The sequence below is a fragment of the Polypterus senegalus genome, chromosome 6, assembly GCF_016835505.1.
Source record: "Polypterus senegalus isolate Bchr_013 chromosome 6, ASM1683550v1, whole genome shotgun sequence".
Lineage (NCBI taxonomy): Eukaryota > Metazoa > Chordata > Cladistia > Polypteriformes > Polypteridae > Polypterus > Polypterus senegalus.
This window is the reverse complement of record NC_053159.1, coordinates 87,312,106-87,327,988: the sequence shown is the minus strand read 5'-3', so window position 1 is coordinate 87,327,988 and position 15,883 is coordinate 87,312,106. Positions and strand designations below refer to the sequence as shown.

The following is a 15,883-nucleotide window of genomic DNA, read 5'->3' as shown; positions in this document are numbered from 1 at the left end:
AGGAGAGAATGTCTGCACTTTTATTCATGCAGTGTAGATTAACTTAATGTTCCTAAATATGCCCAAAACAGAAGCAGAGTAAAATGAGTGTTTTAAAATGTTGCCAATATAACCTTGACAGGTAGCAGCTTGCTAGGAGTCAAACCAGGCAATATGTCTAGATGATCAGGGGAATCTGTCTCAGTAAGCTGATTGGTCTTTGATCTGCCGTGGTTCATGAATGATGGAATGAGAGAAAGAGACAGGGAACCAGACTCTGATCCAACACGGACTCTAGATGGATGGAATTGACAGCTAACTTGGGCTTCTGTATTGGCCTGAATTTATGCCATCTTCTAGTTCCTTGTTGTATCTCTTGGGTAAAGAGATGTCAAAGTGTAAGACTGAGCCCCTGTCATGTTCAGGCCTCTCTTTGACCAATCCAGGCTAGACATAACTTATGTCCTTTAAAATTCTACCAACTCAGCTTTTCACTGTAGCCCTCAAAATGTTTACAACTTCTATGTAGGTGTCAGTGGAACAGGTTTTTCTTACTGTCTGAAAGTTTCTTCTTTCTTTTAAGCAACAAATTCAGACTTGTTCTTTAGACGTTATACTGTGTCACAAGAATAGTCCAAAGACATCAAAAAGGTTTGGGGCAACCACCCATATATTGTACCTGCTGGCTGCAAATGGGTAATTTGTATTGAGTTCTTTACAGGTTTAAATCCAAAACAGAATTGACTTGTCAATATTGTGGCTTTAAAGGCCTGGAACCGGAAGTGATGTTATTAATACCCCCAGGACCGGAAGGGACCTCATCAATAGCACCAGAGCCGGAGGTGACATCATCAATGGTGTTGGTACCAGCGGTGACGTCATCAATGGTACCGGTGCCGGAAGTGACGTCATCATAGGTGCCAGAAGTGAGCAGAATTTCCCATGGATGGCCTGCCGAAGACTGAGTGAGAAAGTCAGTGCAGCTTGCCACTCCCTGGTCTGGCGTGGTACTACTATTATTCACGCCCTTTAGCTGCCTCCCAATCACACAATGCTAGATGTTACAGGGGTTTCATACCCAAAAGGACCATCCAGCCCCTCACGTAAATGTTCTTAAATCATTCCTCATTGTTTCCAGGCTTTGCACCAGAGAATTTGATGCAGTGGGTCTCGTGGGCAGCTAGAGCACCCACCTTTATTCAAGCATCACAGTGCCTCAGTCAGGAGGTGATGGCACAAATCACCACCACAGAAGAATTGGAAAGGAAGGCAGAGAAAAGTAGAGATTAGTAAAAATTGCAAACCTCTGAAAAATATGATAATTCTATGTTTGTATAGTCTATTAGGAGTACAACTAAAGTGAAGCTATGAAAAAGCCACATTAAGTTTTTAGCAGTTTCTTAAAATGTTCCACAGTGTTAGCCTGGCAAATCTCTATTGGTAAAAGTATTCCAGATTTTTGGTGTATAACAGCAAAAAGGCTGCCTCACTACTTCTTTTGTACAGATAACAAATGAATTTTGCGCAGTCCTTAACTTAGTTAATATTTCTTCATTCAAATGCCTAATTTTTCATTCTCCATTATAATACAATAGATAGATAATGGATTATTAATTCCTGAAGAGAACTGGAACCCCATGCTCTGTCTGTGACCAGCAATCTTAGAACTGCTTTTGTTTTAGCTGCCCCCTGTCTCACTCTTTCGGACAGTTCAACAAGTCTAAGAGATGTAATAGTTTTTTGTTTTGGGATTTTTTTGGGTTACAGAAAAAAGGTTGGAAAAACTTCCCTGATTACATCTTTGCTCCTGACATGCTAAAAAAGATCTCCATAACTGCCATCTCGCTTAAAAACTGACACCATGCATTACTTAGATGGTAAATTAGTGAAGATACTAAAAATTTGAATCATGGGTAGGGATAATCATTACACTTTTACTTCATAGATTTTTCTCATTATATTAGGGCAATCAGCACTGTAGCTGGCTGGCAGACTGGCAAGCTAAGTACAGAGGTACTAGAGCCTTATTTTGGTTTTAGTGACACTCAAAGATAACTTATTTAGTACTTACATAATATGACTTTGATTCAATCTTCTTACAGAAACATGAAATGGAAAAAAGAAAAAAACGTAGTTTTTACCTTCACGACTTTTCTCTAGCTTTGCACTAGGACTGCCATTAACCTTTTCCTCCTACTCTCCTGCACATGTGTCAGTATGCAGAAATCAAGTAAATGAACACCAGTGCTACATATTGACATGTGACATATAGTTGTGAACCATGTAATACGAAATGCTAAACCTTTAAAAGAAAATTTTATTTCATAAAATATGGTACAGGATGTGTATATAATTGTTTAGGTACACACTTAACATTTTTGTATTATTGTTTTGTAATGTTAACAAAAAAATTATGTGAAAATGCTGCCCTGACCAAAGCACTGCCTGAGGCATTAGCCTTATTGCCAGCCCAGGATGTGACAATATTTTTTAACACATTAAACAGGCCATATTAATCGCAAAAATTAACGCATTCACTTTCCCAGACCTAGTCTTTTCATACATTAAATACAGCTCAATATTCTTTACATAAAAAATCAGTTGCCATCAATATATATACTGTATATATATATAAAGAAAAAATAGTTACCAGTAAAATGTTACTAAATAATAATGTCAATAAAATACGCAAACAATAAAGTATGCTGAACAACTGAAAAGTGGCTGAAATCCATTACTAATTTTTCCTAGACATGATAATGGGATAATATCAGTCAGTCAGTCAGTCATTTTCCAACCTGCTATACCCTAACACAGGGTCACAGGGGTCTGCTGGAGCCAATCCTAGCAGGCACAGTGCGCAAGGCAGGAACAAATCCCTGGCAGGGCGCCAGCCCACTGCAGATGGGATAGTGTTTTTTATTTTAATGATACTTATAGCTGAGGCCAAAGGAAAACACAAAAGAGGAAAACAAAAACCTCAAGAAGGAAAAACCCTAGAGAAAGTAAATGTCTGTGGACCCTCACTCTCCATTAGCCCAAGGCAGTGATGTGCGGTAATGTTCATGCCTGGTGAGGCACTGACTCCTTCAGAGTCTGATTTACAAATATATAAACCCAAAAGAGTAGTTTTTTTCACTATTCAATTGGCAGCATGCACATTGACTACTGGTTATGTTTCATATCTCATCAGCATTCTTTACACACACATAGGTAAGGTACATATTTGGCTAAGAAAGAACATTACATTTTTAGCGGCAGGAGGGAGCGCATTTGCTCTGCACCCTCCATGTGTTCTAAATTTGCAGTTGCAATTCCATAATTCATACTCATTCAATACAAATGAAAGTATTGAGTGGTGTACAAAAAAAGGATTTCAATTTTGACCTCAATTGAAATATTTAGTTGTTTTTAAAAGCTTTTAATTCTGATGCTTTAATCAATTTTAATACAGACTGTTCAACAAAAGGATAACAAGAACAACAAAAGAATATTTTATTTAAGGTCAAATTTTAGTTTTTAAATATTGGATTGTTTTTTTTTCAGCCTGATCACATTTTTTTTATAAAGTTGAAAACCATTTATTGTCTTACCTTTAATTGTTAATGAAGTCCATGCGCCTATCCTTCTCCACAAAAATCTCCATTACTTTCTTGTAAAAGTCCTCCTTATTTTCCTTTAGTTTTAAAAATCTTAATCTTCCATTTTGGCATTCAGTCAGAACAAAAAATAAAAATAAATGGACCGCTGCAGTGCACTTGATTTTCTGATATTGTTAACTTATTGGCACCTAGAGCCTCTGTGTAGGAGAACAGCAGCAACGAGCACCTGTTGGGCTCAAATTCACCCCCTTCAGAGTGGCACAGTGCTGTCTGTCTCACCTTATGCCTTTTCACTGCGGTTTTATACCCAATCAGCAAGACTAAATATGTCACACACATTCATTAAAGATATTAACCAGACTATGTAAAGTCAGGGTGTATAATTAACGTGTCTGCAAACATTATATTGGCGACATACAGAGAGACAGCAACAGGCAAGCGCCAGATCTGTGCATCAAACCAGTGTGTGAGGGATAGCACAGTTTGAGGTGAGGTGAGGCTCGTCGCTGCCGCACCTCGCGTTTCTCCCCTGTATTTGAATAGGAAATGCGCAAATTCAGTGATTTTGACTATAAAAATTATCAAAATTATTGTTCTCATACAGAAAACAAATTTATAGCACAGACCAGTGGAAAAATGTATTTTATGTTATCATTATTAGTTTTTTTTACTTTTCATGATGAACCCTAACCCTGCCTCCCCTGACTGCACATCCCTGGTCCTATAAATGTGTAATACTTAGCTTGTTCTTATGACATTTTTCTTTCAACTTTGAGCCTCTACTTGTGAGTTATTGTGTAAATGTTGTCCTCTTGTTACAGATCATTCAGAAAAAGCTGACAATGAAAGAGAACCACTCATGAATGCAATACAGAGTGACTCAGCGGTCATAGGAGGTGAGATATTTATTGTCTTTTACTGTTTGTGGAAGTCTCAAGAAAATGTTGAATATATGCAGTATACATGTGACATGGAGCTGCAGGGTGGATCACAGTGCTGCCTCAGCCTAGTCCTGGTTCAAACCCTAGCCCTGTCACTGCCTTTTTGGAGTTTGCATGTTCTCATCACGTCTGTGTAGTTTTGGTATGGTCCTGCCTGACAGGAACTAGCCCATCTGTTCCAATGAATTTGATTTATCACGTTTGAGAATAAGATAAGATAAGACTTGTTCCACAGGGGTCTATCCTTGGACTGTTACTTTTTCTGATTTATATTAATGACATTGATTCTGGTATAGTTGGTAAGCTTGTGAAATTTGTAGACACTAAAATTGGTGCAATGGTAGACACTGAGGAGGCATCAAAAACAATTCAGAAAGACCTGGACAACCTTCAGAACTGGTTGACCTTCTGGAGAATGCAGTTTAATATAGAAAGTGCAAAGTGCACATGGGCAAAAGGAACGCCAATTATAGATACAGGATGGGAGATACTGTCATAAAGGAAGCAAGTTTTGAAAAGGATTTAGGGGTTCATGTTGACAAAACATTTTTATCATCTAAGCAAGGTGCATCTGCGCTTAAAGTCAAGTCAAGTCAAGTTAGGGAGCATGCACTGGTACAGTGCGTTGCTGCACCCACTACACGACATAACAACTCGGGCTCCCGGTTTGCAAACCCCCAGGCAGACATGCAGTCCAGTCCCACCCTCCAGAAATTACCCTGTATCTGCCACAGCCAGGTGTTACATGGGTGGCCCCTTGGCCTGGTCCAGACACCCGGGTTGCCAACAATGTGGATACTGCGAGCCTGATCACCCTCAGGAAAATGCGCCACATGGCCGTAGTGCCATAACTGACGTTCTCTCACAATGCAGGTAATGTGCCTCATTCAGGACTCCATGATCAACCGCTCATTCGGCACAAAGTCAAACCAATGGTATCCAAGGATTTTCCAGAGAGACACAGTACCAAAGGAGTCCAGTCTTCATCTCAGGTCACTGGATAGCATCCATGTCTTGCAACCATATAGCAAGACAGGAAGCACCAGGAGTCTAAAGACTTGGACCTTCGTCCTTTTGCATAGATATCAGGAGCATCACACACCCCTTTCCAGCGACCTCATGACCCCCCATGGTCTCCCATTCCGTCTACTGACTTCATAGAAAGAGTCACCAGAGACATGAATGTCACTGCCAAGGTAAGTAAACTTCTTGACAAGGTCGACACTCTCTCCACAGACATACACACTGCTAATGGCTGAGCCCATGAGCTCATTAAAGGCCTGGATCTTGGTTTTTATCAAGGACACTCAGTCTCCTCGCTCAGTCTCTCGAGTGCCCCGATCAGAGCCTCCATTGACACCGCGAAGATCACAGCATCGTCAGCAAAGTCAAGATCCATGAATCTTTTTAACCAACAGATGCCTCAGAACCGCTGGACCCCACAACCTTTCCCAACACCCAGTCCATACAAGCATTGAACAGAGTAGGAGCAAAAACACACCCCTGACGAACCCCAGAATCAACTGGGAAAAACGCAGAGGTCCTGCCTCCACTCTGCACAGCACTCACAGTGCCAGTGTACAAGCCGGCCATGATATCCAGCAACCTCGAGGGGATCCCGCGAACCCTTAGGATGTCAGGGCAGCTAGATCAACTGAGTTGAACGCTTTGCGAAAATCGACAAAGGCTGCAAAGAAACTCTGCCGATATTCACATTTGCGCTCCATGAGAACTCTCAGTGCCAGGATGTGGTCGACGGTAGACTTCTTAGGCATAAAACCAGACTGTTCTGGTCACTGGTTGGTGAGCAAGTGATCACGGATCCTATAGAGGACGACCCTAGCAAGGACCTTATCCGGCACCAAGAGCAGTTTTATCCCCCTGTAGTTGCTGCAATCCAGGCGATCACCCTTCCCTTTCCAGATAGGGATGACGAGTCCCGTTTTCCAGTCAGTTGGGATGATGCCAGTCTCCCAAATGGAGGCAAAGATTGCTTGCAATGCCAGGAGGACAGCCTTACTTGCGTGGAGAAATTCACCCTGGATACCACAGGCCCCTGCAGTCCCTTCCCCCCCAGTTGGTTCACCGCCTGTGCAATCTCAGTGAGATTGGGTGGTTCACAGCTAATTGGAGGATCAGCCTCAAGAACAGTGGACCCAGAGATATCCAATGTCCTAGCCGGAGGATCATCTTTGAACAACTGCTCAAAGTAGGCAGCCCAGCAGGTCACAACTGCAGTGTCATCCGTTAGGACCATTTCATCAGCTGCCCTGACTGCGACTCTCCAAGGATACAGATTCAAATGTGTGTAATGCTTAGATTTTTCTGTAAGCAGGATATGGGTCACTAAACCACAGATGGTGTGTCACTTGCTCACAGATTCCTCTAACAAATGCCTCTTTATCTGCCCTCAGAGCCCTAGCAGCCATCCTTCTCAGTTCCCGGTACAGAACAGAGTTGCCATTGAGCCTTAAAAAGGCAAATAAAATGTTAGGTTATATCATAAGAACTGTTGAATATAAATCAAAAGACGTTATGGTCACAGTGTACAACAAACTAGTTAAACCATATCTGGAGTACTGTCAGTTCTGGTCACCATGGTACAAGAAAATCATAGCAGCAGAAGAGAGGAACCAAGTGTATCCCTGGACTTAGGGACATGTTTAATTGTAAAACCTGTTTGGGCTCGAGCAGAGAAGCCTGCATGGAGATCTAATCCAGGGCTTCAAAATCCTCAAAGACATTAATAAAGTAGATACAGCAACATTCTTTCAGCTTAATTGTGAATCACATACTCAAGGACATCAGTGGAAATTAAGGGTAAGTGCATTTAAAACTGAGGGCAGGAAGAGTTGTGGGACTCTGGAACAAACTACCAAGATAAGTAGCTGAAGCAGAAACCTTGACAACCTTTAAGAAAACTCTGGATGGTATATTGGAGTAGCTTAGCTGTTAGCTGAAAAAAAGGTCTCCTCTTAACTGTCAAATTGCTTATATTCTTATGAGCCAAATTTAAGGTTAAATAATCTCTTGTATAGAGCTGGAAATGTCCTTGTCATTGTCAACATTTAGTATTTAACACAGAGTAGAGATACACAGAGTTAAGTTACAAAATGTACAAAACTGAATAAGTAGGCTGAAAATACAAAGAAGTATGGATATAAAAAATGTTTCTCCATCATGCCTGTTACTTTTAAAGTTTTATGAAATTAACGAGATTAATCACACCTAAATTAAAATTTGTAATAATAAACTCACAAATTATTAAATAAATAAAAACTGAATCACATGATTTATGTAGAATTAATGCAGGGGAATGTTAAACGATTTATTATTTTTATTTGCCTTATACAATTTCTTGTATTAGGAATTTGTTATTTTTTGCATACCCCTTGGGGTCAGAGCACAGGGTCAGCCATTGTACGGAACCCCTAGAGTAATTGCAGGTTAAGGGCCTTGTTCAAGGGCCCAATGGGGTTTCGAACCGGCAACCTTCCAGATAGATGTGCAGATGTGCCTCCGAGCCACCACTCCACCTTAATGGCATCATTTTAAACTTAATCAATGACCTGAAACATATACTTTTAACAAAATACAACTTGAGCAAGTCCAACATAAATCTGAATGCCTTCATAGAATATTTGATGAAAAGAAGGCAATAAGAAAATGAAGTCAATATATTATAAGTAGCTACATAAATAACAACAAAAAATCTTAGGTTAAACTGTGTTAACATGCCATTTGAATTTTAAAATAGTTCATTCTCTCAACAGTTCACTCTTTGCAAAAGGAAAAAAACAATCTGTAAAATTGGAAGTACTTTAAACACTTTGAAACAGGGCCTACTCCATCTTTAAACAAGCCAGCCACTCTGACATACCAGTCTGTTCACATGAACAGATGACAAAGCAGCTCGTTTTTTTTTTTTGTTTTTTTTTTTGGATGATGTGTCCTGAAAGTGAGAGTAACCTTTTACAAGGCACTGTCATTAGAGGTGATGAGATGTACTTGTTTGCGATGTTTACTAGGTTGTGAAGTGACTCTCTTCTTTTTGACCACTACTTCAGTGAGCATGCATCCATCTTAGGATTGTACTGCGATTTATATCTGTCAAGCTTTTTTGGTATAGATTCCACTTCATCATCTATGTCTGAATAAGAAGACAAAAGCAACATGATGGGTATCTTCCTCTTCTTTGGTGACTGTTCCCCTACTATCTCAGCAGATAGATGTTGTGTGTTCCTGTCCTCCTTCATCAGGTTGCTTATGGAATTCTACACCTCACTCTTTGAGCTTTGGGGAGACACTTTAGGTCCTTGAACATGGTGTTTAGTGCAGTGGCAGTCATGGGCCATTTGAAGTTGGTGTTTTCTTTCCGCTGAGCTAGGTCTTCAGTAAATGTTTTCTTGAACCTCACAATGTAAAGTGGATCATCTTCTGAGGGCTGCATGGCTCTGAAGAAGTGACTCAGTGCTGGCAACACGACTGAACAGGACATGTATTTCTCTCCTCACAGTACATATCTGTAATGGAAGGCATACTGTTTTAAAGATTTGATTCATTTACTACTTTTGTACAAGTATACTGCCAGTACATGGGAATACAAACACAGATAACAAGGTGAATGACCATGTAGAGAGACTACATACTCAAAACATACACACACTAAGCACAAAGAAAGGGAAATAGATAAAAGCCTGGAAGGTTCAAGGAGTTCCTCCATCTTCTGCAGCTTAGAGAACTCAGATTTATTTAACATGGCTACTGCTGTTTTGCTGGTCCAGTTTCACAGAATCCACTTGACCATATCAAGTGTTGAATTGCCCGTCACCACATCATGAACAAGTGGTACCTTTTTTTGTTTATGTGTAACTTTCTTGTGTCATAATTCCTGGTTATTTAATAGACAGTACTTGAAACGACCAATAATTCTGCGACATTTGGCCAAAATACCATCAAACCCACTGTTGTACAGGAATACAGTAACCATTCTTTGCAAACTGTGCACAATACAAGGTAGATGTTTATACGGACATAATCTTGGCGCAGCATTACAAGCACTGTTTGTTCCAAGTGTGGTTAACTTTTACTTTGTGACGTCTTGGCAATGTTGCACACTTGCCTCTGTGTAGTGGCACTCTGTAGAATTTCTCACAGTTAATGCAAAAGATTGTAAATTCCACTCTTCATCAGAAAAGTGTGTTTTGACATCCAGCTTGTTGTCATTGCTTATAGATGTCCAATAATCCCCCATAAAGGCGACACTCTTCTTTCTCCAATACTGTATGCTCATTTTCAGTGACTCTCATTGTGATGAAAAATCTCTTTTTGTCTAAATGAGCAGATTATAAAATGAATCTCCCAGTGCAACTCAAATGATGTCTCTCAATTCCTTGTCTTCTACTTTGATAACAGGATGACAGTTTTTATCTATCCATTTAGGTAAAGTATTTAGCTTTTTATTTTATTTTATTATTTGATTATTTAGTCAATGGTCCACCTCGAGTACCAAACGTCAGTAAAGTAGACTGGCAGAGCATCCCTGATAACACCAGGGTGATTCACTTTCTGGTGAGACTTCAAAGACAAAAAACTTATATGATAATTAAATCTGGATTTGCAAAAACATACATATTATTTTCTTTTTCTCAAAAGAGTCATCTTGTAACGTTTTAGCATACAATTTTCCATCTATAAATACCTCTAGAGTAGCATTGCATAGGTCAATAATAATATGAAGAACCCATAAGAAAGAAACGATCCCCATTATTTCAAAAAGGGAACAAAGCTGTCCATTTGAAGTTTGCCAGAGACCTGGAAGTATGTTCGCTGGATAGAAGAGTCCAAACCTGAACTATCTGGTCACAACAAGAGAGCCAATGGCAACACAGCCTACCACAAACAAAACCCTATCCCTTCTATCGAACATAATGGTGGGAGTGCTGATCTATCTAGGTGTCGTTCTTCACTGAAAACATCATTGAGGAAATAAGAAATTCTTAGAAAGATCAAGGAAGAATGTCAAGCCATTAGTCTGAAAATTCAAGCTGGGCACAAAATGGATGTTTCAGCAAGACAACAATCAAAAGCATTCAACTAAGGCAACTAAAGAGTGATGTTGGAAGATGTGGGTCTATGTTCTGAAATGGGCAAGTCAAAGTCTTGTCCTGAATCTCTTTGAAATGCCAGGACCTGAAGACAGCGCTCCATTCAGGACACCCTGCAAAACTCACAGCACTGGTAGAGTATTGTATAGAAGAGTGGAAACAAAATTCCACCAGCATGAAGTCTGAGGCTGATGATTGGTCCAAGAGGCCATGTAAAGTTATTGCTGTTCAAGGAGATGCCACAAGTTAATGATTGAAAGGAGCTTATTCACTTTCTCAAACAAAAATATCTGCTGATTTGTTAAATATGACAGTCACAAAGGAGGCCTTAGGGGTGTGTGGGGCCTGGGGCTGACCAACCTCACGCGGGTCCGGTTACGTCAAACGCTGTCACCGGTATGTGTAGACTATAAACTTGCGTGCAAATTTAATAAAAATAATTTTCTCATTGCAGTATTCAACTAAACTTTTGCAAGATAACACGCAGACTTTATCAAAATATAACTGGAGAATATAACTTGACAAATCCGCTCGAACAGGACACGCAGACCTCAAAAGTGGGGCCCCCTTAGGCATGGGGCCTGGGGAGGTCGCCCCACTTGCCACCCCCAAATGCTGTTCTTGGACAGTCAAATCCATTTTTAAGTTCAGGAAATCTCTATACTACATGGCTGACTGTCATGGGCCAACCATAACTGTACCCAAAATCTAATATTATGTAAATGAAGATTATACTTGAACATCATGGAAATGTCGTGCAGTGTAGTGAAACCCTGAGGTCAAGAAGACAATTAAAAAACAGGAAGAAGTAACAGAAAGAAAAGAAAAGAAAAGAAGCAACAATTAGAGGACTCTGAACTAGGTAAGGTAGTTATACTCACTAGTTATGGTACTTGAAGCATGTTCCATGATGATCAGCACATACAAGTATGAATTTGACAGTACTCTGTACACATGACGATAATTATCCTTTACATCTATAAATCTCTTTAGGATATTCATTAAAAGTTCAGGTTCATAAAATATCTCAGCAATACAGTATGTAAAATATTGATCACCTTTAAAATATCAATCACAGTTCACGGACTTTCAAGCATGACTGTAAATGAGCCTAAAAATACAGAAGCATCTCAGTTTCCATTAACTCGATTATTGTTTTTCTTGCAGACTGCAACAACAGCATAATGAAATTGTGTGGGTTGGGGTTTGTCAGTTTTCTGTAATGGAACATCCAGGATGAATGTTGTTTTCCATTTTCGCGGTGTAGAAATATATCAGAGTGGCATCTAAATGCCCAAGTCACCCTTTTGACCTTCCCTCTGCTTTCTCTCCACAGGTGTAATTGCTGTGGTGATTTTCATCACATTCTGCATTATTGCAGTCATGACACGCTTCTTACACTTACAAAGAAACATGCACCAGGCCGTTTCAAAAGATAAGGAACATCGAGAAGGTCTTGAGCGAGCATTGCGGAATGATGTGGATCTACAAAGCACTGCAGGATGCAATAAGAAGGAATATTTCATCTGACTACGTCTGCAAATGTTAGTCGTCACCCTTCGGTTCCCTGTTAATTTGCCTGCTCCAACAATGATGCAGGATCCTGTGAAACAGTGTGGGTATCCTCTTGAAATCTGCAAGAGTGCCAGAAACATTGCCTGCTCTGACGGATGCTTTTTTTAGTTGTTGGTTAGAGGAAACACAAGAAACCCACCTGTCAGGATGTTCTACCACATGTAGAATAGAGAGAAGGAGAGACAGATAGGAACAGTCCCATCTCCAAAGTGCAACACTATGACAATAGCAGAGTAAAAGGGGAAAATAAGATGCTGCAAGAGCTTGTGAATGGATTTCAGGGGTCTTACTTCCTTCCTTTTTTAATTTCTTTTTCTTTCTGTGACGCAAAGAGAAGAAAGATCAAACCCGACAATGCAAACTGAAAAGGCAGTGCCATCTCAAAGCATGCCGAGCCTTTGATGTTTTCATTCACTTTAAATGCAAGTAAAGACACAGTGGAAAACAACACTAACTAAACTAAATTGATTCTTTGCACATTTGTGTGTTAAAATACCGTGTCTCTGTGTCAACAGAGGCTAAATAACAATTGACAGGTTAAATGTTTCCATGCTCTGAGTGATTTTTACATTGCTGTGCAGGCAGTGTGCAATCCCATTTTCTACCTTAACATGCAGCGATGGGGTTAAAATCTCTATGAAGAAATTAGTCGAAAAACTATTTGATTATAAAGATTTAATGTCCAAAAGTGCCTCATGGAAATAGTTTTTTTTTTCTTTTTTTAAAGTGATAATTTACAGAAATGTGCTAATATGACCAAAAAAAAAGTTGTTTGGCGCCTACTTTTTTGTTTTTTTTTATCACAGACTTAATTTAGTTGACAGTGATATACTGTAATGTTATACTCAGCTGTTGCTTTCTCAAATGAATGCAGGACTGGATGTGCTCAGTAATCTTTTATAAAGCTTAATCACAAATCAAAGCATTTTTAATTTTATATGCACAAAACCCAAAAATACTGAAATGTCTTGAAGACTAATATATATCCCAACATTAAGTTCCATCCATTTGCCAAACCTGTGTTGGATATACACCATGGGTATTGCAATGTCACAGTACTTTATGATTGAACTCATCCATTCATTTTATCCCTGTCATTAATTACTTCAACCAGTACAAGGTCACAGTGGGCCAAATCCAACAGTCCAACTGGCGTAAAGAAGGCAGAGCCACTTTGTCTGTTATGGAAAAGCCAACAGTCAAAAATAATATGATGAAAGATAAATATAAGCTTTTAATTAGAAAATATAGCAGCAATTTTATTCAGTGAGTCGATCTTAAATTTATAAAAAGACTTTTACAGCAAGCAGTGAACATTACAAAGGAGCAAGTAGTAAGAGGGATAAGAAAAATAAAAAAACCTTCACTATTACAATACAACAGCATATGGAGAAGGTCTGAATGAAACAGTGTTCTGAATGTGCAATAGTAGAATGGAAAGTAGATAATACTGCACAGCAGAAATGACAAGTTATATACAGGATTTAGTCGTTCTAAAAGGTGAATCTTCAGTCTTGGGGTGAGCGTTAGGACCAACTTCAGCAGCAGACTTGGCCAGGGAGGTCTAGAAAGTAGTTGCCAAAAAAGCTGAATTACACAAGACTTGCATATCAAAGTTTTTAAACTGCAGAGTTAAATTTCTGATTTTGGAAATTGTAAATGGGACACAACATGCAGAAGTTAATGTGAGGTGTTGGAGGTTACAACTCTGTTAATCTGCAGCAACTCAGTTCTAGAACAGACAGGAAGCCATTGCAGTTTAGCCAATAGAGTTGTGATTTAGTCATTGTGCGTACTCCAGTTCAAGACTTCATCAGCAGCATTCTGAATTACTTTTATTCTATTTGTTATTTCTGTGGGAATACAATTACAAAGATAACTACAGTAGTTGAACCCAACAGTAATGATGACATAAATAGATACATTTATTAATGAATTGGAGATGTAGATACGAATTTTGATTATAGGTTAGTGCTGACACGATCAAAGGCACACTGCAACTGACACATAATATTCAAAGTTCAAATATGATTCTTAGGCTAGTCTGTAAGGATTTGACATTGAGTACAGGCAAACTTAACAAGATTTGAAAGTGTTTGTGAAAGAGAAACACTTCTTTTATTTAGTTAGTTTAGTAAGTTTGTTATGGAGGGGATTGTCACATACAATAGAGCTGCATATCATCAACATCCACATGTTGTTCTTTTGAAACTTTAGGTGATCTAGCAAAATCATACATGCATTGAAAGAAAGGCACTATGCCCAGCAGGCACGAGATTTCAGAGGGTGACTGGAAGACAAGGACATAGTCAAAAAAACCTCCAAGAATCGCAAGACAAAAGTCAGAAATACTGCAGAGGGTTCAAAAACCAGAGAAACAAAACAAAGAACATTTTCAAAAAGGTTTGAAGATTTTTGGGATCTCTGTAGTCCGATGAGGAAGTGTATCTCTTAGCTGAGGTTTTATCGCGTTGCGTTTTTATTGACCGGTCAAGACCTCTGATGACATGCCCACTTTGGGATGGTCATAGCAACACAAATCAACAATTGTGCTGTCAAAATGGTGGCTATGTAACGGCCCAAATAAAAGCCATGAGTATATTTAAAAAAAAATGAAAGCAACAGATTCATTAGGATATAAAACCCCCAACAGATTCAAAACATATTCAGAATAGGATACCCTGACAGAAGGAAAGCAAGTGCAGAACTTTCAGAAACACCCCAGAAATGTGAAAGCAGGTAACTGGATTAATCTCCAGAGAACACATGTTGGAGAAGTGGTGGTAGGTTCAGTTCAGGCTAGAACTGCCCTTCAGGAGTGGCAAGAGGATGTTATGGTCAACGGAAAGTGTGCAGTAATGGCGGGCAGGTATCTAGCAGTAAAAACCAACGAGTTACGTTGTCCACTGTTGCTGCACATTTGGATATCAGTTATGGATCTGCACATGCCATAGAGCATGATGGCTTGGGGTATCATAAAATTTCTGCAGGCAGCTGTCTGTGTTTGTCCATCTGCATTGTCTAACCCGCAGTTGACGTATGTCTGATTGGTCATTGCAATGTGCTTCACCCTCAGCAGATGTTACCACTGTTCCTGGACCACTATTCACTATTTGTGACCACTATAGTGACCACTATTCACTATTTGTGAAAAGAAGTCAAGGCCATATTATTTTGTTGGGTAGCTCGCACCTCCGATTTTTTGCTACAAGAGCATATATCACATCTTTAACTCTCAAACAAGAACAAGTTCAAAGGTCAAGGCCCTGTGGTTCATCAGTTTGTGCATGACAAATGGACAACACAAAGCATTTTTATATATATATATATATATATATATATATATATATATATATATATATATATATATATATATATATATATATATAAATGCTATGTGTTGTCCATTTAACCTTTTATTAAGGTGGATTCCTTCTGAAGTTCACTGTTGTTTCTAAATGATATTCTATAAGAGTACTAAGTGACAAATTTATGAAATTAAATATAATGCAGTAAAGTAGAAAGTACAAAAGAAAGAAAGAATGTTTCATAACAGTTCATTCCAAATGCATTTTCAAAACATTGCAAAAAATAGCATAAATAATTAAAAGTCAAACAGAGGAATTCTGTAATTTTAAAACATTCTATGTCAATAACAAATTGTGAAAAAAATGCGATA

The 15,883-nt window shown here is 39.0% G+C and overlaps 1 protein-coding gene across 1 annotated transcript in view; it reads left to right on the top strand.

Moving 5' to 3' along the window:
- Nucleotides 1-15,507, top strand: part of LOC120531252 (contactin-associated protein-like 5) — a 558,720-nt gene extending 543,213 nt beyond the window's left edge. The window contains exons 23-24 of the mRNA XM_039756501.1: nucleotides 4,403-4,477; nucleotides 11,966-15,507. Coding sequence (XP_039612435.1) covers nucleotides 4,403-4,477; nucleotides 11,966-12,159 — 269 coding nt within the window. The 3' untranslated portion in view covers nucleotides 12,160-15,507. The remainder of the gene's footprint in view (nucleotides 1-4,402; nucleotides 4,478-11,965) is intronic.
- The last annotated feature ends 376 nt before the right edge of the window (nucleotides 15,508-15,883 follow it).